The sequence below is a fragment of the Carassius gibelio genome, chromosome B3 (assembly GCF_023724105.1).
Source record: "Carassius gibelio isolate Cgi1373 ecotype wild population from Czech Republic chromosome B3, carGib1.2-hapl.c, whole genome shotgun sequence".
Taxonomy (NCBI): Eukaryota; Metazoa; Chordata; class Actinopteri; order Cypriniformes; family Cyprinidae; genus Carassius; species Carassius gibelio.
The window spans coordinates 4583963-4607212 of NC_068398.1; the positions used below are offsets into that span (position 1 = coordinate 4583963).

Consider the following 23250-nt stretch of genomic DNA (forward strand, 5'->3'; position numbering starts at 1 on the left):
TTGACTAGGACTCCAGCGATAAAGATTTCAGACTTCACTCAGACTCTAGGTTAAAGACTTCAGACTTGACTAGGACTCCAGCGATAAAGACTTCAGACTTGACTAGGACTCCAGCGATAAAGATTTCAGACTTCACTCAGACTCTAGGTTAAAGACTTCAGACTTGACTAGGACTCCAGCGATAAAAGACTTCAGACTTGACTAGGACTCCAGCGATAAAGATTTCAGACTTCACTCAGACTCTAGGTTAAAGACTTCAGACTTGACTAGGACTCCAGCGATAAAAGACTTCAGACTTTACTCAGACTCTAGGTTAAAGACTTCAGACTTGACTAGGACTCCAGCGATAAAAGACTTCAGACTTGACTAGGACTCCAGCGATAAAAGACTTCAGACTTTACTCAGACTCTAGGTTAAAGACTTCAGACTTGACTAGGACTCCAGCGATAAAGATTTCAGACTTGACTAGGATTCGAGCGATAAAGACTTCAGACTTTACTCAGACTCCAAGTTAAAGACATGTGAACATCTCTCGTCACACTCAATCGAAAATAAAATTAGATTAAGCAGACCTAAATTACAAGAGCGATTTCACTTCTAGATTGCAAAATAACAAAAAACACATCAGTGATGAATTTCTCAATTTTATCTCATGTAGAAACATTTGACAATAAACAATTAGCTTGATAATGTTTATGTAAGAATAATAAATTGTGTGGTTTTTTTAATATACCCAGCATCAAAAGTAGAGCAGTTAGCATTAGAGCTTATCATTACTACAGTCTTTTGTAATTTAGTCCCAGGACTCCTTTAAAACCGGGTTTAGGTTTCCATTCCTACTTACAAGAGAAGCAAAGAAGGAGCAATCACAAGGCTACATGACAGTTTTTCTTGCATTTGCGTTTCCAAAATACATAAAGCAGAATAACTCAGTCATTTTAAAAATAACAAAGAACAATTTAAAAAAATAATCTCAGTCTCTCTTAAAGTGTTATAGTCTCTTTTTCAGCTTCCTGATCAAGAACAATTTGTGAAAATCTCCATTAATTCATGAAAGAGTAAGCAAACCACAAGTGACACACATGCATTATAAGATAATTGACCATAACATGAAACTCATAAAAAAACAGTGATATCATTAATATCATGCAGCAAAATGATACGCAATAATAAAATATTTTGACATTGTTCTTTGGGAAGGATCTCCATCTTTGAGTTGAACTGAATCTCAGAGTTCATCTGCTGGTTTTGAAGATTAACTTTATTCACTGTGATAACTTGATTCACTGTGATAACTTCAGATGTTTCTTTGTCATATCACTCGGAACGACTGGTTAGAAACAGATTAATCCAGATGATCCTGCTTAATGCATTACCGTTTCAAGTTTGATGACAAGGCAGCATCAGATCTGAAAGTGCTGGATCTGAAGATGATCTACTTACTGTGTTTTTTGTGAATGTTTTTTGTATGACTGTGTAGAGAAGATAATTGATTGAAACACTTCCCACATTCAGTGCAGTAATACGGTTTCTCTCCAGTGTGGATCCTCTCATGTTTCTTCAGGTTTGCTGACTGACTGAATCTCTTGTCACAGTGTGAACACTTAAAAGGTTTCTCCCCAGTGTGGATCCTCTCATGTTTCTTCAGGTCTCCTGGATGACTGAATCTCTTGTCACAGTGTGAACACTTAAAAGGTTTCTCTCCAGTGTGGATGTACATGTGTACCTTAAGGTTTGCTAAGAATGAAAAACTCTTTCCACATTGATAACATATAAACAGCTTCTCTCCTGTATGAACTTTCATATGTGTCATAAGGTTTCCTTTGTGTGTAAAACTCTTCCCGCACTGACCACATGTGTACGGTTTCACTCCAGTGTGGATTAACTTGTGTTTCTTCAGGTTTCCTGACTGACTGAATCTCTTGTCACAGTGTGAACACTTAAAAGGTTTCTCTCCAGTGTGGGTGTTCATGTGCTGCTTAAGGTGAGTTAAAAGTGAAAAACTCCTTCCACATAGATTACAGAAGAAAAGTTTCTCTCCTGTATGAACTCTCATATGTGTCAAAAGGTTAGATTTTTTTGTAAAACTATTCCCACACTGACCACATGTGTGTGGTTTCTCTCCAGTGTGGATTAACTTGTGTTTATTCAGGTTTCCTGACCGACTGAATCTCTTGTCGCGCTGATCACAAGTGAAAGATTTCTCTACAGTGTGGATCATCTCATGTGTTTTCAGACTTCCTGACAGACTGAATCTCTTGTCACAGTGTGAACACTTGAAAGGTTTCTCTCCAGTGTGGATTTTCATATGTACCTTAAGGCTTAACGATTGTGTGAAACACTTCCCGCACTGATCACAAGTGAATGGTTTCTCTCCTGTATGAACTCTCAAGTGAACATCAAGATTATATTTGCATGTCAAACTCTTTCCACACTGAGTGCAGGTGAAAGATTTCTTGGCTCCTCTTGTCTTTAAATCTTTCTGTTTGGTTTGAGAGCAACTCAAATGTTTTTCTGAAGTTTTGGCATGATTCTTCTCCTGAACTTCATTTAATTCTTCGTTCTCCTCACTTTCTTCAATAAACTCTAAAATAAATGCATAAACAGTTAATTTTTCAGTAACTTTGGGGGGAAAAAAGAGACACGTAAAAGTACATAAAAGTGAACCCTGTTGTAACAGAGTAAAGACTATTTATGTATAAAATGTAGTTCCTTTTGATGCAATTTTACAATTTATACTTCCCTGAAACTTTTGAGTTACACTGTATTCAAAATATGATTTTTTTAAACATTATAGACAAAAACAGGGCTGGACGATTCATCGAAAAGTAATCGAAACTGAAATTCAGAACCTCTAACCGACGTAATTTTCCCATGACGGTTATTTCGGTTTTTTAATCCTGTTTATACTTCCCCCTTAAAAGCACATGTAGCCACATGACTCTGCCCTGTCCAGTCAGTGGCATAAAAGCGAAACACGGAGGTGAACGCCGGTTCAACACATAGTGATGGCGCAAGAGCGGTGAGCGTTGCCTCTTCACTAAACTTTGTCAGTTGTAATTGTTTTATGGTTTGGACATTCAAGGGATTAGATGATTGGATGTGTATTATTATATTCGAGCTACCATGTTCGCGCAGCTGCATTGTGGCACAAACACTCATATAAACTGTTGCTGTGAAGATTGCACGCACAGAGGAACGCAGAAACTAGTTGCCTGCGCTGTCCTGTGATTTATCACTAAAGTAGCTTAGAATCTCAAACCTTATTATAGAATATTTTTCTACTTTTGAAGGAACTAGGCTATTTACAAAAATATAGAGACGGTATGACTAATTTACACACGCAATCACTCGTGTCTCGTACTGGTGCTGTGCAACCCTTTACATTGCGAGTAATCACTGGCTTTTAGCCATTGGCTAATAAGTTCTTAGATTTTACTCATCAAGTGTGTGTGTTCAAGGCTATTATAAGATTAGCACATTTTTACTCGCTGAACACAGACTAAGAGCTTCAGAGTTCTCTCTCCATCAAGCGAGCTGTACTTGTCAGTTCATCTCAATGGATGCACAGCGCACCTGTATTTGATGCTCTGTAAACTCGGTGTGAAGGCGCTCGACTCTCCGTCGCTTTACTGATAGCGCTGTTTCTCACACATTCAAAGAGAGAGAGAGCGAGGGTCTTCCCACGCTGAATCGACACGCTACATCTAAACTATATTCTTTGTTATCTTCTCCTGTCAAAATAATGGAGGTCATTTAGAATTATTCAACTTTTTCGAACAAGCAGAAGATATGCCGGTTTCTCCGGTAGTGGGCGGAGCTAACGCGCAAATTTCATTGGCTGGCGTTGATCTAGTACCCGTCCCTGTTTTGATTTCAGCAAATCAGTTCGACCGAACCCAGACGACGTGATTAATATTCATGAACCCAGCAGCTCATCAATCCATAGTGCATTGTATATTGTTAGTATGGTAGTAGAATTAGTAGTAGTATTATCTTTTAATAATAATTAATATGATCGATTTTTTTTTACAGAAACCCTCAATGACCAAATATATCTTAAGCATCACCACCAGTCTTAAGTACAGTTAACATGACAAATATACATTCATTTATGGTTACCAAGTTTTAGTTCTAATCAGTAAAGTTCTATCATTAAATAAATGCCATACACAGCCTTTCCTTTAGATCGGCATGTTTGAATGCAGGAAAATACACAGTTTATGCATTCAGCAAATACATTTTCTGTTGGGCGTTGGACCTTGTTGCGAAACAAAGTACTACATCGTAGATCTGGAGCCATTTCCATTCATGTCACCAATCCACATTTGTACAAGTTCCCGTGTAAGGTCCAGACACTAAGGCCCAAGGAAGGTATCCGGTGCTGGATGAAGGTTTCCTGCGTGTTCGGTCTTTCAGCGCGTAGAGTTATTCAGTTTAGGTTAAACTCAAATCTGACTCCATTATTTATTTAATCTGACTCCATTTTAGTATGACCTTGAATTTAGGATGAAATGCAAATTGGTTGTATGCCTTTTTAATGAGTATTCTTCTGACATTTGATTATTCTAGTTAACTCTTTACTTTTATATTAAATCATTCATTCGTGTGCTCATGTTGCTAACAAGGATTCAACGTAATCTACTAGAGTCAATAATTACAGAGTAAAACATAATAAAATCAAATCTAACAATTTATTATCACACAGGTAAATATGTATTCTTCCAATTACATATCCAATTGAAACACATCAAATCATATCAATACAAAACATCAAATTCTCAAAGATGAATCTAAAATTGAAATATGCATACCTGACCTTAGGAAATACATAGTATGAAGTGAAGAGACACACAACACACTACGGGCTTTCTGGCTACAGAAATCGCCCTGATCCTCTTGCTGCAATCGTTTAAATACCTCGGACCAAGACAAACATCCCCCGAGATGGAGACAGAAACTAACAATAGGAATTTGCATTAAGTCAGGTCCCAGACCAGGGTAGTTTACACCTCAAAGGGAACATAAGGTAATTTACATGGAAGACCCTGGGAAGGGGCACTCCCTCCCATTACAGTAGGCAAAATATCTCTTAATTCTTAGGAAATGAATTATTTTTGAATCTACTTTTGTAAAACTGAGACAATTTAAATGATACCAGACATGAGTGTTAGTTCACTTGCGTTGACATTTTCATGTGATAATTTTGAGCTGATTGAGTAGAAGGAAGAATGGGTGAAGGGATTTAAAATGAAACAAATGGCCATAAGGGTAGGAGGTCTCCTGCTCCTCCACTTTGTGGGGTGTCTCGAAGATGCCCGTGTGTGTTTGTATTGTCTGTTTCTCAGGAGATCAAAATATCTCAGGTTCTTTCATCCTTTCAGACACCTCTAAGGTTCACCAAATTCCTTGACACGTCTGTGTATAGTTGCTCTTGATGCCTTGACCCCAGCCTCAGTCCATTCCTTGTGAAGTTCACTCAAATTCTTGAATTGATTTTGCTTGACAATCCTCATAAGGCTGCGGTTCTCTCGGTTTGTCTTTTCCTTCTACTCAACTTTCTGTTAACATGCTTGGATACAGCACTCTGTGAACAGCCAGTTTTGGCAATGAATGTTTGTGGCTTACCCTCCTTGTGAAGGGTGTCAATAGCCGCATTTCCACTGTCGGGCCAGTGCGAGCCAGGGCTTAAACCGGGCCAGGCGGGGCTCATAGCCTCGAGCCAGTAGCACGGAGGCCAGAATAGCGCAGGGTTTCCACCGTGGAGCCTGAAGCTCCGCTGCGCGTCACTTTCTATTTTATTTATTTATTTTTAACGCTTATGAAAATAGCCTGCTTATTCAGTCGAGTCTGTTTCTGTTTATTTGTAGTCACAGTGGCCTATACTTCACATTAAGAATGAATGATAATTTATTTTTATAAAGGCTCCCGAACAAAAACATTATTATATTTTTATGATAGGCTACGTGAAGCTAAACTCTCGAGACGAGGCTTGTGACAGATAATATACTAAATGAATACACGATTGTGATAGAGAATAAGAAGCTGACGTCTGATTTCTTCAAGCGGTCATATTTTACCATGTTTAATGTTAATGCCCAGCGTGCATAGTCTTTTACATCGCTTATAAATATTTCTGCCTTGTATGGTGATTATAATCCACATTGGATCAAGTTATTTCAAACACTTGCTGCTGACTGAAAGTGAGTTTTGAGCTCAACTTATTTAAAAAAAGTGTTTAATGCTGGTGTTAAAGCTGTAAAGAAATGATCCACAGCACAGACTCTCTATTTTTATAAAAGCTCTCGAACAAAAATCATTATTATATTTTGATGATATGCAATGAAGAGCTAAACTCTTGAAACGAGACGACAGATAAAATGTTACTTAATAAATACACAATTGTGATAGAGAATAAGAAGCTGATGTCTGAATTCTCCAAGTGGTTGCATTTACCATGTTTACCATGTTAATGTTAATGTTTAGCGTGCATAGTCTTTGACATCGCTTATAAATATTTCTGCCTTGTTTAGGGATTATAATCCACATTGGATCAAGTTATTTCAAACACTTGCTGCTGACTGAAAGTGAGTTTTGAGCTCAACTGATTTTAAAAAGTATTTAATGCTGGTGTTACAGCTGTTATCTTTCTGAAATGATCCGAGCTGACGCTCTCCAGACGCTGAGAAACTCCGCCTTTGTTCATAACCCCTCCTCTAGCCCCAGCTGGCCCGCTTTGGCCCAAGGATTTCGTCGGGCCGAAAAAACCTGGCCGTTGGCCCCGAGGAAGCCCCGGCGAGGCACGATCAAGCCCCAGAAGTGACAGTGGAAACGCGACGGGCCCTGGCACGCACTAGCACGCCCGGTTTAAGCTTGCCAGTGGGAACGCGGCTAATGATTGTCTTCTGGACAACTGTCAGATCAGCAGTCTTTATATGAACGATATGAACATTGAGCCATGAGATGTTCAGCTTGAAGTCCTTAAAACACTTAATTAGAGCTGAAACAACGAATCGATTTAATCGATTAAAATCGATTATTAAAATAGTTGTCAACTAATTTAGTAATCGATTCGTCGCTAAATAAATTTTATTTGCCATAAGCGGTTCATTTCGTGCATATTTCAAATCTGCGGTGACCAAAGTGTGGCAGTAATGAGCCACCGGAGGATTTACTCAGCCAGTACAGCAGGTGAAGTAGCGAATAGCCAATAGCTGGCCTCGTTTTATGTCACGTGCTTCCCGAACAGCGTCTCTGCAGCATTCAGCGGGAAGTGGGAGTACTTTACTTTGAGCCTTCAAAATGAAGAGTAACCTGTAAACTCTGCACTACTGAACTGTTTAAGGGGTCGTTCACATATCGTGTCTTTTGCGTGCTCAAGTTCGTTATTTCCTATGTAGGCGCGCAGTATGCACTCTCATAATGGAAGCGACGCGGTCGCGACGCGCCCGTTTTTCCAGGCGCGTCCACACCGCATCCATTTATCCTTTGCTGAAATTTCCGGGTCTTCATGGAGAGGGCTCGTCATGGTTGCTTAGCAAAGGCAGACGCCTCAGGGGCGCTTCTGCCCGAGCGCTTTGGAAAGAAGGAGAAAGCGGCGCGACTAGCGTTTTCCACGCGTTTTTAGGTGCGATATGTGAACGGCCCCTAAGAATTTTATTTGTGCAGATTCTCCAGTACAAGGTTGTTTGCAAATGTTTAGTCGTAAAAGCTGATAACATTGCTTTTTAACAGTTAACATTTAAAGCTTTACAAACATGTTATGTGATCAGTTTGTCGTTTACCAGTTCATAATTCAGACTTGCAGCCTAATTATGACTGAATGAGAGAGGTAAATGTTTTAGTATATCTAAAATGCACTTCTTTTCTAAGTATACACTGCTCTTTTTCACACAGCAGGTTTTTTGTGTGTGTCCCAATTTTTTTTTTCTGGACAACCTTCTGATGGATTTTACTTTAAATTGTGAGTTCCATTCAGGTTTCATGCCATTGGCACTTTTTTTTCGAAGGATTGTTTACAATTTCACAGCATAAGCTATAAAGCTTTTTCCCAGTAAATAATAAAATACAATGCAGTGCAATTTTATTCTGTTTTATCCTTATACTTCGTGAAAATATGTTCTCAAAGATTCCTTAAGCTTTGTTTGGGATGTTAAACTACTTTAGGAGCTCTAAGGACTGCCATGGTAAAAACAATATTTGAAATCTCCTTGTGAATTTTGCTAGAGTATGGGTCAGTGTTTTGATTGCAGAAGAGTTCGACAAAGGATTACTAACATAATAAAACAACTCCAGGTATATTTTTGATGAGGATATGACAATGCAAAATGGTTAAAATCTCTTAAAAATCTATGCTGAATGATAAAGACCCTTTATTAATAATTTACTTGGGGAAAAAATGGAAAAAACTAAAATATAAGTACATAAACCGATTAATCGATTAATCGTAAAAATAATCGACAGATTAATCGATTATCAAAATAATCGTTAGTTGCAGCCCTACACTTAATTTAGATTTTCTTTTTAATTTATCTTGAGATGTTTTGAGTTTAAATTTCAGCTCAATTAAGCACTTTAAGCACCAATACTTTTATTTTAGAATTGTCCTTCAAATAATGAACTTTATGTTGACCAGACTGTTAGATAATCATTTAGGCTACAAGTCAATAATGCCTATATGCCAAAATAAAATATAAAAAAATAAATTGTGGTGTTAATAGAGAGTTATTGACATATTTACATATTAATTCATCATCTACTTTTCATGGTTAAACCGGATGTAATTTCCTAAAGGAAATGGCGTTATGCAAAGTCTAGCCTAATTACTTTGAGGCTGATGAAGTGTTAATTGTTAAAAGTAAGGTTGTGCTTGCAATATATGAGAGTTATTGAGCAGACTCTCTTCACAGAGTGAGGAGGCAATTTTCTCAGCTTCTTCAAAAGCAAGGGAAAGATGATTAAGGCAAGTTCATAATTCCATCATGTTATCACTTATTTTATTTTATTACTAAGAGTAAAAGAATGTTGTTTTTTGTAGTTGTTGAAACTTAGAGGGATAGGAGAGCATCATTCTATTGAGAATTGATGTGTTTTTTTATGCATATGATTATGTGTTCATATTTTAAGAAAACTATTGATGTCTGTGTATTTCATTGCAGAACTCAACCAACTTTGAAGTTGTCTGATTTAGAGTGTCATCATTCTTGGTAGCTTTCTGAAAGCAATCTATTTATTAAAAAAAAAAAAAATTCACATACTAGTGCTGTCATTATAGCATTCTAGAGCGCTGTGGTAGACAGAGACGTTAAAGGGTTAGTTCACCCAAAATTATCTTTCAAGCTGTTTAATGGCATTCAGCAGGTGTTGCAGTGCTTCAGTCCAAAAGAAGTGGAATAAAAAACAATGAACATGGAAAAACAACTGTGCCCTTGGCAACACTGGTTCAGATGGAGAACACAGAGCCATAGTTCACTGACAATCTACACAAAGTCGCTTTCAAAATCGCAGGCGATTCCTTGCAATTTTGAAAGTGATTTTGTGTAGATTATCAATGAACTGATGTCAAAATAGCCGTCCTGGCAAGTAACTTTGTAGATTTAACATTTATCTATATTGAATTTATACACTGGAGTACAGATGCACCAATCAACCAGACTTTTTTAATTCATATTTTAGACTATCTTGTTCTGTGCTTGCACACAATCAATGGCCATTTGAGTGGAAATGCTATTATGTAAATGGCCATTAACACAGGCCAGAGATGCTGAAGACGGACACAAAGAGGAGAAAATACAGTAACAGACAGAACAAGATCACCATTCACGTTGCGTGAAATATATGAAGGAAATCCAAACATTGAAATTTATATGAATTTTAAATTCATATAAAAGTCAGGTTATTCTGTTTTTGAAATTATACAGTCTAAATGTAAATCAAACATTGCAAATATACTCTCAAAATATTTTAACTTTAATCTTTATTCATGAAACATTTTGACATTGTTCTCGAAACATTTTGACTTTATTTTGTTTAAATATTACAACTTTAATCTCGTAATCTTATATTTAATCTTATATTCTAAAACGCTCTCGTATGGTTCGGCAAGCACTAGGACAGATTTAATATTTAAATCTGACAACGCATCTTGAAAATAAATTACTATAATTAACACGTAAAACAAACAGGGTTCGGATAATGTATGTTTTTGTTGATGGATGCACATTCTGGCTTCCCAATACATTAGGACTACAGCAATGAAAAAAGAAAACAGGTGCTGATAGCGCACAGGCATAGGTGAGACCAGAACATCACACACTGATATTTGTCTTTAAACTAAACTGATGTAAGCTTTGCCAGTGTAAACATTTAAGAGCCAGAAGACATGAGCTTGTGTGCGCAGTGAGAAGATTTGTGCATGTGTTCATCTGAAGCGTGCCAACCTGTGCCTCAAAACACACACAACATTAAGCTCTCTCTGAAGTATTGTGTTTACATGGACAAATTCATACAAAAATGTTCCCGTCTTGGTAAGTATACTATAGCAGACATAGCCGGCTGAACGTAATTACAGTGTCTTAAAGTGACAGCACTTTCTTAATATTAATCAAACGGCAACAACACAGAAATCACTAACTGCTTTTTTTATTTTAATTAAGATTAATATTTAATTCATAGAGTCAAATATGCAATGCTGTTTTACATTTCATTACTTTATAAAATTTCTGTATTTAAAAACTGTTAGACCTAAAAAAAAAAAAAAAAAACTGAAAATCACTGTTCATTTTATTAGAATCTTTATTCCATTATTTGTGCGGTTGCTTGTAGTTAGATTATTTTTATTTAACAGTATAGTTTTCCCCTAAACATAGCACATACCAAATTGTACCAAAACCGTGACTCTAAAACCGAACCTTGAGTGAGTTTTACCATTCCACCCCAAGTGAGTAGTATCTAACTTAAAGCCATAAAAAGTTTTAAATATGTTAAATGGTATAGGAAAAGTCTTAATTATAATTTCAAGAGGTCTTACAGTTGGGGACAGAAGGACAGCTGGATCAGACTTCAAAAGGCAATGATGTCATTGAATAAATATGAGTGCTGCAGTTAAAACGCAGGGCGGATGTCTTTATTTTAATCTAACTGAAGAAAACCGACTGTCCTCAGAAATGTGTAGTTGCCATTTTTATTTATTTAAACCTATAATTCCTGATAAAGCAACATTTATAAGTGCAAAGTTGCTGTATGTACTGCTGTTATCGGGGAAACTGCAATATTCCAACAACCACCTCATTGCAAAAGAATGAATTTGCATTTCCAACATGCCTTTCTTGCAGTTTATATTTAGATCAATGCAAATATCAACTTATGTTTTCATCCAACAAACAGTTGTAAATGAGAAAGAAGTTAATGTGCCTTCCAAAAATCTAAACAATTAAGATGCTTAATTTATCCTTTTTCATAAAAATGGTCTAAAGGCTGAGATGCTGTTGTATAAGATTTTTGTTTTTGTGGAAACCTGTATCTTAACTGTAAATCATGTAATTTTATGGCTTAATACTGTGTTACTATAGACATTGTCCAACACCACTCATACGGTGTTAATTTTTACTTGTGCAGCTCTTAAAATGGGTCACAAATTGCCTTAAATTTATTATCTTTTAAATCTGTAGATATCCTGTAAATAATATATATAATCGAGCAGCCACAGCAAAAGCTGTAGTCTAGATGAAGAATAAACACAAACCTTCTTGTTCCTCCTGTTTAACTCTCCAGGTTTCTGGTTCCTCGCGTTTTATTCTCCAGATTTCTGGATCCTCGTGTTTTATTCTCCAGGTTTTTGGTTCACTCGTATTTTCTTCACTCTCTTCTTTAACAAACTCCATCTTCACAGCAGCAGATCTCAATTCAGATGATAATCCTCAAGATATTCCTGCTTGCTTCAGAACGTAGTCAAGACTACGGGGATAATAGGCTATTACAGGTATTTACTTACCGATTCAAAAACTTTACGGAAATAATTCTAAAAGCTTAGCATCACGACAGAACAACAGAGAGTGCGATGACGCTAATCTTCTTCCTCTGTGGTTTAAAAGTGTTTGGCAAACAAACATATGTGTTTTAGCGCCAAACGCTGGTCTGGAGAGAGAAGCGACGAGAGGAGAAAAATAATAAGGGGAAATTTCATAGAAATACTCGGTGCGTGCATTTATAACGTGCGCTGTTTTCTTCTTCTTCTTCTTCTTCTTCTTCTTCTTCTTCTTCTTCTTCTTCTTCTTCTTTATAAAAAGCACAAATAGACGAAAGAGAATTAGAATTAACTTTTTATTATTATATTATTTAAAAGCCCATGCTATGAGGGCTTTTAAATAATATCACAATGAGGACGAAAACATTCCTATAAAAAAAAAATCAAGCTTGTCCAGTGGCTTTTTACAGTGATTTAATATTTAGTGAAGTTTTGACCATATGATAAAATAAAAACACTATTGCTGTGAAGATCACTAAGTTTATTTGTTCACTTTATTCATTAGCCTTGACATAATAGTATTAACAGTTGCTTGTGTGCAGAATGATTCCAGTCAGTTCACCAGTCAGTCAAACTATCTGTTCCCAAAATAAATGTACATAAAAACAACAAGTGCATCATTTCTTTTTTATTTAGTCATTCATATGAATTCTGTAAATGACATTCAACGGCTATTTGAATTATACTTCAATATAAACATCCACTCTGTTATAAAACTACATCATTATGCAAAGTCACACATTTGCTCTGGGAGAGTCTACATAAACAAGAGCTGAGATCATTCTATGGCATCATTTTTTTTAGGGTAAATGTGTTTAAAGCTATGGAATTAACCAACTAATAAATCAAACAAAATCATATTATGTGCATATTAATAAATGCAGTAAAAACAACAACTGTTAACAGATAGCAATGCAAGTACAGGAAATATTAATGCATATTTTTAATGCAAACTTCAGCAAACATATCTGGAATTAATGCTTCTGCTCATTTTATATTGTTGGTCTGATTTCACTTCATGGATCCGACGGTGATATCTAGTCTCTTCCATCCTGTTCAGCTCACGTCTTGTAGATCTGATGTCATAAACAATAAAAGCAACACCAGCCACGCCCACCAGAGCAGAGATGACCAATCGGATCACAGGTTCAATAAAACCACAACAGTGGAAGTGAGCTGAAAAAAGAGAAACGCTAAATCCGAATTGTGCATTTAACTCCTTTTCAATTAGGCTTACAGGTTTTGTGGGTTATATTATCAAGCATTCATTGCGAAGGAAAAACATCCACAAGCTTTACTGTCTGGATGTTTGAGTGTGTTTGCACACACTCCCCAAACTTGCCAAAACAGCATTAGCTAGAACTGTATGACATAATTAACATCATTCTAGACTCTTTTAAAAGCCTCTTCTGTAATCTAAATGAAATAATGATCCATGATTCAATTATTATTATTTTTAATTACTTTATGCATAAAAACCCAGCCATGAATAACATTACATTTATCCCATGACGTTATAGCTCTCTTTTTTAACATTATAAAGGGCTCACATACTGTCCATTCTTTTTTTAATTGTTTTACATAAATAACTGGTCACCTTGTAACTCCAAACTTAACTGTGTATTTCAGAAGCTGTCACATCCCACCACCTCTTCATCAGTAATTAGAAACATAAAGATGGACATGAAGACATTGAGAAGATATTTCACTTGAACCTTGTCTTCATTAATTCCATGTTCAGTGTCAACTTATATTTATTGATGTTTTCAGCTAATAACAGCTGCCCTGTGATTTTTTCTACACTTTGCCATGTCAATAAAAAAGTACATAATTAACATACGCTGTTTGTTTGTTTATTTTTTTATGTTAAACCTAAATAGAAGCCACAATATATTATAAAATCAGGTAGATAGAGGAATGACAATTAATATTAACAGAAGAAGAAGAATGAGCTTTAATGCTAGGTATGTTTATATGAGGAATTTGTTTTTATGGCAGAAGCTTCTGCAGTGCAACAGAATGACAGCGATAGAACAAAAACACAGATAATAAAATAATAATATTATTATTATTAATAAATTATGTATAAATAATTTATTAATAAATAAAAAATAATATTAATACAATTATTAATAATTACAAAAATATTTAGGCTACTGATATTAATTGAAAATAAACTGTAACAGTTCTTTATGGAACCTTATTTATAAAGGTTTCTTTTTAGAACAACAACAAAAAAAAATTGGTTCTGCTATTTTTAAAACTCGAAGAACCCCATTTGGTACTGTTTAGAACATTTTACCAGGGAAACTTTGGAGGATGTTGTTGAATAAAACAGATTATACATTATATATTCTAGGCCATTCATAAAAAAAAATAAAATGGGAAAAACCCAACCCCACATTTATAATAAAATTTATATTCAAATAAGTTACGTTTTATGAACTGAATTCACAAATTCTGTAGATGACCGTATGAATATATGTGATGGTGTGACATCGTTACAGATAATGAGTTCAGAAGGGAAACACTGCACCTCTCATTGGTTTCATTTGAATTACATATGCCTAAATATAAAATTATTATTATTTTTCAATTTAAATAGATTATTTTAAAAGTAGACATGTCCAGCTAGACATGGTTCGTCTGATGCATGAGCCTGGTTCTTTTCTGACGTTTCAGAAAGAAGTTAATGTAGACCGAGATGACAGAAAGCACATCCTGTTGAGTTTTGTAAGGTTTTCATGTTATTTTGGGTGTCTTACGACCCAAACTGACAGAGCTGAAGCTCTCATTGTAGATCATATAGGCCTACAGTAAAATTCAAATGTCATTGAATAAATTAATTTCTGTTTGGTCAAATAAATAAATAAATAAATAAATATATAAATATATATATATATTAAAAAACATCTTCAGTTCTCTCTTCACAGCAGTTCAGTCAGTGTACTGTTTATGTGCATGCATTACTCCGGGATATTGGTTTGTTTGGTTGAATTTCAAAAAATTCTAACTGACCCTCTGATGTCACATGGACTACTTTGATGATGTTTTTCTTACCTTTCTGAACATGGACAGTATACCGTACACACAGCTTCAATGGAGGGACTGAGAGCTCTCGGACTAAATCTAAAATCTAAACTGTGTTCCAAAGATAATCAGAGTTATTACAGGTTTGAGGGTAAGTTATTAATTACATAAATTTGCTATCTGGGTGCACTAACCCTTTAATTACTGCCTCAGTTCAGCGTGGCACCGAGGTGATCAGTTTGTGGCACTGCTAAGGTGGTATGGAAGCCCAGGTTTCTTTGACAGTGGCCTTCAGCTCATTTGCATTTTTTGGTCTCTTGTTTCTCATCTTCTTCTTGACAAAAGCCCATAGATTCTCTCTAGTGTTCAGGTCTGGTGATTTGCTGGCCAGTCAAGCACACCAACACAACTTTTGGTGCTTTTGGCAGTGTGGGCAGGTGCCAAATCCTGTTGGAAAATGAAATAGTCATCCTCAAAAAGCTGGTCAGCAGAAGGAAGCATGAAGTGCTCCAAGATTTCTTGGTAAACGAGTGCAGTGACTTTGGTTTTCAAAAAAACACAATGGACCAACACCAGCAGATGACATTGCACCCCAAATCATCACAGACTGTGGAAACTTAACACTGGACTTCAAGCAGCTTGGGCTATGAGCTTCTCCAGCCTTCCTCCAGACTCTGGGACATTGGTTTCTGAAAAAAAAAAAACTCTCTCATCTGAAAAGAGGACTTTGGACCACTGAGCAACAGTCCAGTTCTTATTATCCTTAGCCCAGGTAAGATGCCTCTGACATTGTCTTTGGTACAGGAGTGGCTTAACAAGAGGAAAACGACAACTGTAGCCAAATTCCTTGACACTTCTATGTATGGTGGCTCTTGATGCCTTGACCCCAGCCTCAGTCCATTCTTTGTGAATTCCACTCAAATTCTTGAATCCAGTTTGCTTGACAGTCCTCATAAGGCCGCGGTTCTCACGGTTGGTTGTGCATCTTTTTTTCCCCACACTTTTTTGTTCCACTCAACTTCCGGTTAACATGCTTGGATACAGCACTCTGTGAACAGCCTGCTTATTGGCAATTGATTTTTGTGATTTACACTCCTTGTGAAGGGTGTCAATGATTGTCTTCTGGACATCTGTCAGATCAGCAGTCTTCCTCATGATTGTGTAGCCTAGTGAACCAAACTGAGAGACCATTTTGAAGGCTCAGGAAACCTTTGCAGGTGTTTTGAGTTGATTAGCTGATTGGCATGTCACCATATTCTGCTTTGTTGAGAGTGAATTGGTGGGTTTTTGTTAAATGTGAACCAAAATCATCACAATTAAAAGAACCAAAGACTTAGACTACTTCAGTCTGTGTGCATTGAATTGATTTAATACACGAGTTCCACAATTTTGGAACTTTGGAACTTTTCCAAAAACATTCTAATTTATTGAGATGCATCTGTACAACAATAAAACATTGTTACAATGTTTCAAGATAACAAAGAAAGAACATTCTCTCAGCCACATTAGGTGAACATTATAGGAACATCACTGAGGCCTGAGATAGTGTATTATTTTTATTATTATTATTTTATCAAACTTTCTTGTAACTTGACATAATAACAAAACTAGAACATTTTACCTGCAAAATTTTAGGGATGTTTAGAGGATGTTGTTGAGGTAACCAACAACATCAACAACAGTTATACAATATTGTCAATAATACATCTTCATCGTCTTCATATTCTAATTGGTTGAGATCGTGAAAATCATCAAAATTAAAAGAACCACAGACTTAAACTACTTCAGTTTGTGTACAACAAATTTATTTTAATACACGAGTTTCACAATTTGTGTTGAATTACTAAAATAAATGAACTTTTCCTCAACATTCTAATTTATTGAGAAGCACCTGTATATTGGTTGTTAATAGGGGTGGGCGATATGGAATATATATATTTTTTTTAGAAATGTCAAGATTCACGATTTTATCACAATTCTTTGTCATGTTGGTTTTACTATTTTGCAAGTTGTCTGAGAACTACATCCAAACAAATTTCCCTATATAAAGAAAAAACCTTTCAAGGTAACAGAAAAAAAATAATGGCAGATATTTAAGCCAAGGAGGGCGAGGATAAGTTTTTTTGTTATTTTTTAATAACAAGGACAAAAGAATGACAAAGATATAAATTACAACTACACATGACATACAAATAAAACAAAGTGCTTTATTTTCAGGTGCAATAGGTGCATTTAGCAGGACCATTCAAGAAATTAAATGAGCAAATATAAAAATAAAATACTTTATGAACTGATTCCTAAAGCAACTGTATTCAATTTCTCCAGTCAAGAGCAGTGAGTGATTTTTTTTTCTTTGTGTTTTGTTTTATTTTATTGTTTTATTTGACAGGCTTTAGCGCATGCCCTTTGGGTGTATGCGGCGCTCAGAAAAAGCACAGGTCAGACCAGCACGCGAATGAAAAATTTAAAAGGAACACACTTAGCACATGAGTAACTTTACTGCTGAGTTAACACTGCTGTGAATGCATGTGGCATTGTACAGCCTATATGACGGAGGCTCCAGAAATGCAGCTGATAGAATGTGCACTGTAGCACGATACTACGATATTTCTTCAAAAGCAGATCGTGGAGACATTTTTATCGTCCACGATCCAAAATTGTCATATCGAACACTCCTAGTTGTTCAATAGTATTTAAGGGATACTCCCCCCTAAAATGAATTTTTTGTAATTAATCACTTACCCCATGTCGTTCCAAACCCGTAAAAGCTCCAGTTGTCTTCGGAATACAATTTAAGATATTTTGGATGAAAACCTGGAGGCTTGAGACTGTCCCATAGACTGCCAAGTAAATAACCGTGTCAAGGTCCATAAAAGTTATGAAATGTGTCTTCGGAATACTCCATCTGCCATCAGACGTGCAATATGAGTTATATGAAGCGACAAAAATACTTTTTGTAAGCGAAGAAAACAAAAATGACTTTATTCAGCAGTTTCTTTGTCAATCGTCTCCTCTGTGTCACTCCAGATCACTGTATGCTCTTTTGTGTCCTCTGCGCCACAAGGATGCGCTGTTTCTACTTGTATTTAGCTTCACCCAAAAATGAAAATTCAGTCATTAATTACTTATCCTAATTTCGCTCCAAACCCGCAACTTCATTCATCTTCAGAACAAATGCGGAGGCAAAGAATTGTTCAAGGAAGTGGCTTATTTTGTTTTTTTTATTCTCTTAGCTTCGTAAATTTATGATTGAACCTGGACCATTTTAACAATGTCCTTACTATGTTTGTGTGCCTTGACCGTGGTGGTAGTACCGTTGCTGTCTATGGAGGGTCAGAGAGTTCTGGGATTTCATTGGTGGCCGTGGGTTAAATTGAATCTTTTGATTTTTCCTTTTTTTTTTTTTTTTTTTTTTAATTCTGCACAAACAGCTGCTTGTGCTGCCTGACTGTTTCATGAACTGTTTCATGAAGAGACTTTCATGAAGAAATGAAATGTGTAACGCCACTCATAAAGAAATTCACAGAAACATACTGAGGTAAAAATTGAATCTCGGCTCAAGATTCGAGCTTTTCAAGCCAATGTCAAGTTGTTTTATTCATGTATAATTGATTACGTAGATGTGTTTTAAATTTATTTGAAGCAGTATATGTACTCATAAGGTGTCATATGCATACTTTCAATAAATTAGTCTTTTCACAGTTTGTGAAGACTAATTAGGCTGGGTAGTTCAGAAAGTTTTCAATATTGTTTGTGATCTTAAGATGTAATAATTATTTGTATTCTTTCTGTTTACACTATTGTATGCTCCTCTGTTATAGGCCATGAGGAAGAACTCTATCATGCACACAGTGAATAGAGCTCAGTGCTGCTAACTGGGAGAATAGCTGGAAAACTGGAGGAGGAGAACATTTGAACATACAGACAACTGTATTATTTTTCTGCAAGAACCACAACAAGCAAAGACGATGAGCACTCTGAGCAAACAACAGTCAGATGGTTAATTATGACTGAGTTCTACAACATGTGATGCTGAGTTAGATTTTTTTTTTTTCAGGTTAATAAAATTATATGTTTTAAGAATGTAATAGCTAAGAATTTAAGAATTTTGAGTGTTTTTTTTAAGAATGTTAGGGAATGATGTTCTCTAACAATGTTATCACTAAACATTTTCAGAATGTTTTTAGAGAATGTTATCCTAACTTTTTGAGAGAACGTTCTGGGAACTAAAATAAAACTACCCGCTAAAAACTTTGTAAGAATGTTAGGGAATGATGTTCTAACAATGTTATCACTGAACATTTTCAGAATGTTTTTAGAGAATGTTACCCTACCTTTTAAGAGAACATTCTGGGAACTCAAATAAAACTACCCGCAAAAAACTTTAAAAGAACATTATGGGGAAAATAATGTCCTAACAATGTTTTTAACTAACATTTTTAGAATGTTTTTTGAAGAATGTTACCCTACCTTTTAAAAGAACATTCTGGCAACATAAATAAAATTCCGTGTTGGAAACATTAAAAAAAAGTTACTGACTACTGTTATAACAATGTTTTCACTTAACAGTTTTATAATGTTTTTAGACAATGTTATCCTACCTTTAAAGAGAACGTTCTGGGAACTTAAATAAAACTACCCGCTAAAAACATTAATAGAACACTGCCTGATAATGTTATAAAAACATTTTTAGAACCAAAAATTCTAGCTGGGCTGTAGCCTAGTGTGTTTAAACCCCACCAACGAGCAACTGCAAGATAGAATACAACCAATTTACTGCTCCTTTTCAATAATCCGACTTGCGTTCCAATACTAAAAAAACTTATGTTTGCTACTTATGTCTCATGTCAACTGTAAATGGTTACATACAACTTAACAGATACAAAACACATTCCCATTTCCCAGAATTCCATTATAATCAGAGAACATCTCCTCTCGTAGCACAACTTACAACTAGTCTTGCTGATCCTAGCACTTAGAACTGACACTCTGTTTAAAAACAGCACTCACTGATGGTCTTATTGTACTCTACCTTTTTTTATATATAATTGTTGAGAGAATTGCCTTAAAAAGAAAACTGTGTAGGCTAGCATGTTAGTTGCTTTGGTTAAAAATGCGTCAGCCAAATGTAATGCAGCCTAATGTATCACAAACCAAAACCCAGAGACACTTCAATCCTCGGAATTCACAGCTATTTCTCCTCCTTACATCTTTAACAAGGCGCAGTGCAATCATGTTTACACACTGGATTCACTGCATGAATTTTGGATGAGAAGGATGTTATCAGGCAGTGTGGGGAAAAAAAGTATCATTGCAGGCGGAATTTTATGAACGAGTCCAAAACGGACCCGGGCCGGATACGATGCTCATATGACCGGGTCCAAAACGGTCATTGTCTCCTACAATGACAAAATTAATTCTACACCTTATACTGTTGATATGTAATGCATGGTAGTGGACACTGCAGTTATCCTCATATATCCACTGTTATGATTATTAAATCGAAAAATGAATTTTGTAATTAAACCAAATGTTTCAATTGCATTACATTATTTGGATTAACGTTACACGTAAAAATAGATAACATTTTAAAAATATAACAGCAGGTTTTGAAACAATGACAAGCTTTGTTAAAGTCAAGCATTATCAGTTAGGAGTTTTAACTAAGACTCATTCTTATGGAACACTGTACTAAATCTATTAATAGTTATTGATCGCTTAAATATCAGTGCAGTTATAATACATAGGCCTACATATTTTACGTAACGTTAGTCACAATACCTGCTTATGGTCTTCAGTGTCCGTAATCTGCAGCGTAAATCCTATATACAGTCAGGTCCATAAATATTGGGACATCGACACAATTCTAATATTTTTGGCTCTATACACCACCACAATGGATTTGAAATGAAACGAACAAGATGTGCTTTAACTGCAGACTTTCAGCTTTAATTTGAGGGTATTTACATCTAAATCAGGTGAACGGTGTAGGAATTACAACAGTTTGTATATGTACATCCCACTTTTTAAGGGACCAAAAGTAATGGGACATTTTTTAATACTTGGTTGCAAATCCTTTGCAGTCAATTACAGCCTGAAGTCTGGAGATCAATTAGACATCAGCGTACGCTGGGTTTCATCCCCGGTGATGCTCTGCCAGGCCTATACTGCAACTGTCTTCAGTTCCTGCTTGTTCTTGGGGCATTTTCCCTTCAGTTTTGTCTTCAGCAAGTGAAATGCATGCTCAATCGGATTTAGGTCAGGTGATTGACTTGGCCATTGCATGACATTCCACTTCTTTCCCTTAATCTCTTTTTTCAAATGCTCCCCTGTTGAATATAAATTTAAAAAAGAAACAAATGTTTTGTTTTATTTGCGTTTAATTAAAGCTGCAGTCGGTAACTTTTGACACTCTAGCAGTTAATAAACAGAACTGCTTGCGTCTTGCGGAAGAACATCGTAGCTGGAACTACTTCTCTCTGTTTATGTCTATGAAGAATCACAAAGGTACTGGGTTACTCCGCCGCGGTATCCCCGAAGCAATCTAAAATTGTCCGAATATAAACACTTATTATAGGAGCACCCTAGTGATTCAGGACAAGCCAAAAACACGGTTTGGAAAATGGATTCATGGTGTACTCACTTATCATATAAATTTTTCTACATTTTGAACACAAAAAAAAGTTACAGACCACAGCTCTGATTGGTTATTTTTTACCGGGAGTGATGGAGTTTCTGCAAATGGCAATAGGACCACTGGGAGGAGCCGGAGGAGCCTGATTTTTTTTCACAGATTATCTGTCTCATATTCTACTGTCAGGACATAATGACAGGTTTAATAAATATGTAAAAAATATTTTTTTTTTTACAAAAGTTCCCTACAGCACCTTTAAATAGATGAAAGGAACAAACAAGGAACTTAGAACATAGAAATACAGTAAAAAAAGTTAGAAATGTAAATAAAAAATATACTGTAGTATGTAGTAGTAGGCTGTAGTATAGCCTAATGAATTATATAATAATAATAAACCTGGATTTATTTCATCTTCAAAGGAAAATTAGCTTCTTAAGAATGCCTTCTTTTCTTCAAACATTAAATAAACAAAAAAAAAATTTTTTTTCCTCCATAACAAAATAGACCAATTTTAAATATTTAGCAAAATAAATAAATAATAAAAAATAAACGGAATTAAAAAAAAATATTGTAGACTACGAATACTACTGTAGTCCTTGCAGGAATAGCATGTTGTTCACTGATGAGGGCTTCAGATTAATCCGTCTCTGTTCACTTATGCGACCGCAATTACTGAAAGCCCTCTCCAATGGTGCGCTGGGAGCTGGAATGAAAAGTAGCCTACATGGCGTGTTACTTTGCTTAATCTCAGAAACTCTTGATATCGCCTTTTCCACCACTGGATCTCTCGCTTTTTCGGAATGGAATTACACGTCGCTGTCCATGGTTTCATCAGCGTCCTCCCATTCCGCAAAGTCTATTTTATTTTAATTTAGTCTATTATAAATAAAGGTTTATCTGTTTTTAGTAATTTTATTTTGCTAGATATTTCCACTTTGCGGGAGTCCCGCAAATGACTTCACTTTCTCGCAACCCGCACACAATAATATCGCGAGTCCGATTCACCAATGAAATATTGTCCCGCGACGCACTCGGTTGCGCTGGGTCCCGCGGTTCTCCCGCGGGAATGCAGGTCTCTACTTGAGTGTGGAATGCACATGCACCAACGCCTAGAAAAGATAGGTCCTTTTAGCGGTGCGTCAATCAGGCACAATTTGGTCTTATTCTGGCCCTGAAGGCGGTGCATTGCCATATTGAGACTGAGTTCACAGCTGAGCGGATATTTCACTCACTGGCTTCAGCGTCACATTTGCATATACTGTACTGCTGGAATTCCTGATTGGTTGACAGCAAATTTCAAATATTAGGGGAAAGTGGGGTGAGTTGTGCCAGTTTTTACTCAGTGACTTTAAAGTGAGGCCATGACAGTAATCTCTTTCACTTTAGAATGTACATATATTTCAGGATATGGTGCATCCCTGAGAACAATAACTTTGGATCTGAAATAAATTGTTTCAGAAATATAGCTTTTGGGAAAAAAGTGGTCTGGTGGCACAACTTGCCCCTGGTGCGGGGTAAGTTGTGCCTTTTGGGAGAATACATTGGGGTAAATAGTGCCAGT

At 36.0% G+C, this 23250-nt stretch overlaps 1 protein-coding gene and 2 long non-coding RNA genes across 5 annotated transcripts in view; 2 read left to right on the forward strand and 1 right to left on the reverse strand.

Annotated features, from left to right (window-relative positions):
* LOC127952629 (uncharacterized) overlaps positions 1-23250 on the forward strand; it is a 66678-nt gene that overhangs the window by 18660 nt on the left and 24768 nt on the right. The window lies entirely within an intron of this gene.
* Positions 1-23250, forward strand: part of LOC127952643 (uncharacterized) — a 41284-nt gene that overhangs the window by 172 nt on the left and 17862 nt on the right. The window lies entirely within an intron of this gene.
* On the reverse strand, positions 632-12070 carry LOC127952566 (gastrula zinc finger protein XlCGF57.1). Its single transcript, XM_052551190.1, has 2 exons — positions 11744-12070; positions 632-2586 (listed from the first exon to the last, which is right to left on the reverse strand). The coding sequence occupies exons 1-2, from the start codon at positions 11880-11882 to the stop codon at positions 1436-1438; spliced, it is 1290 nt and encodes a 429-aa protein (XP_052407150.1). The 5' UTR covers positions 11883-12070; the 3' UTR covers positions 632-1435.

Coding starts and splice junctions, on each gene's coding strand:
- LOC127952566 (XM_052551190.1), bottom strand. CDS start 11,882: ATGGAGTTTGTTAAAGAAGAGAGTGAAGAAAATACGAGTGAACCAAAA. Junction 2,587..11,743: donor TAAACAGGAGGAACAAGAAG/GTTTGTGTTTAT, acceptor CATTTATTTTAG/AGTTTATTGAAGAAAGTGAG.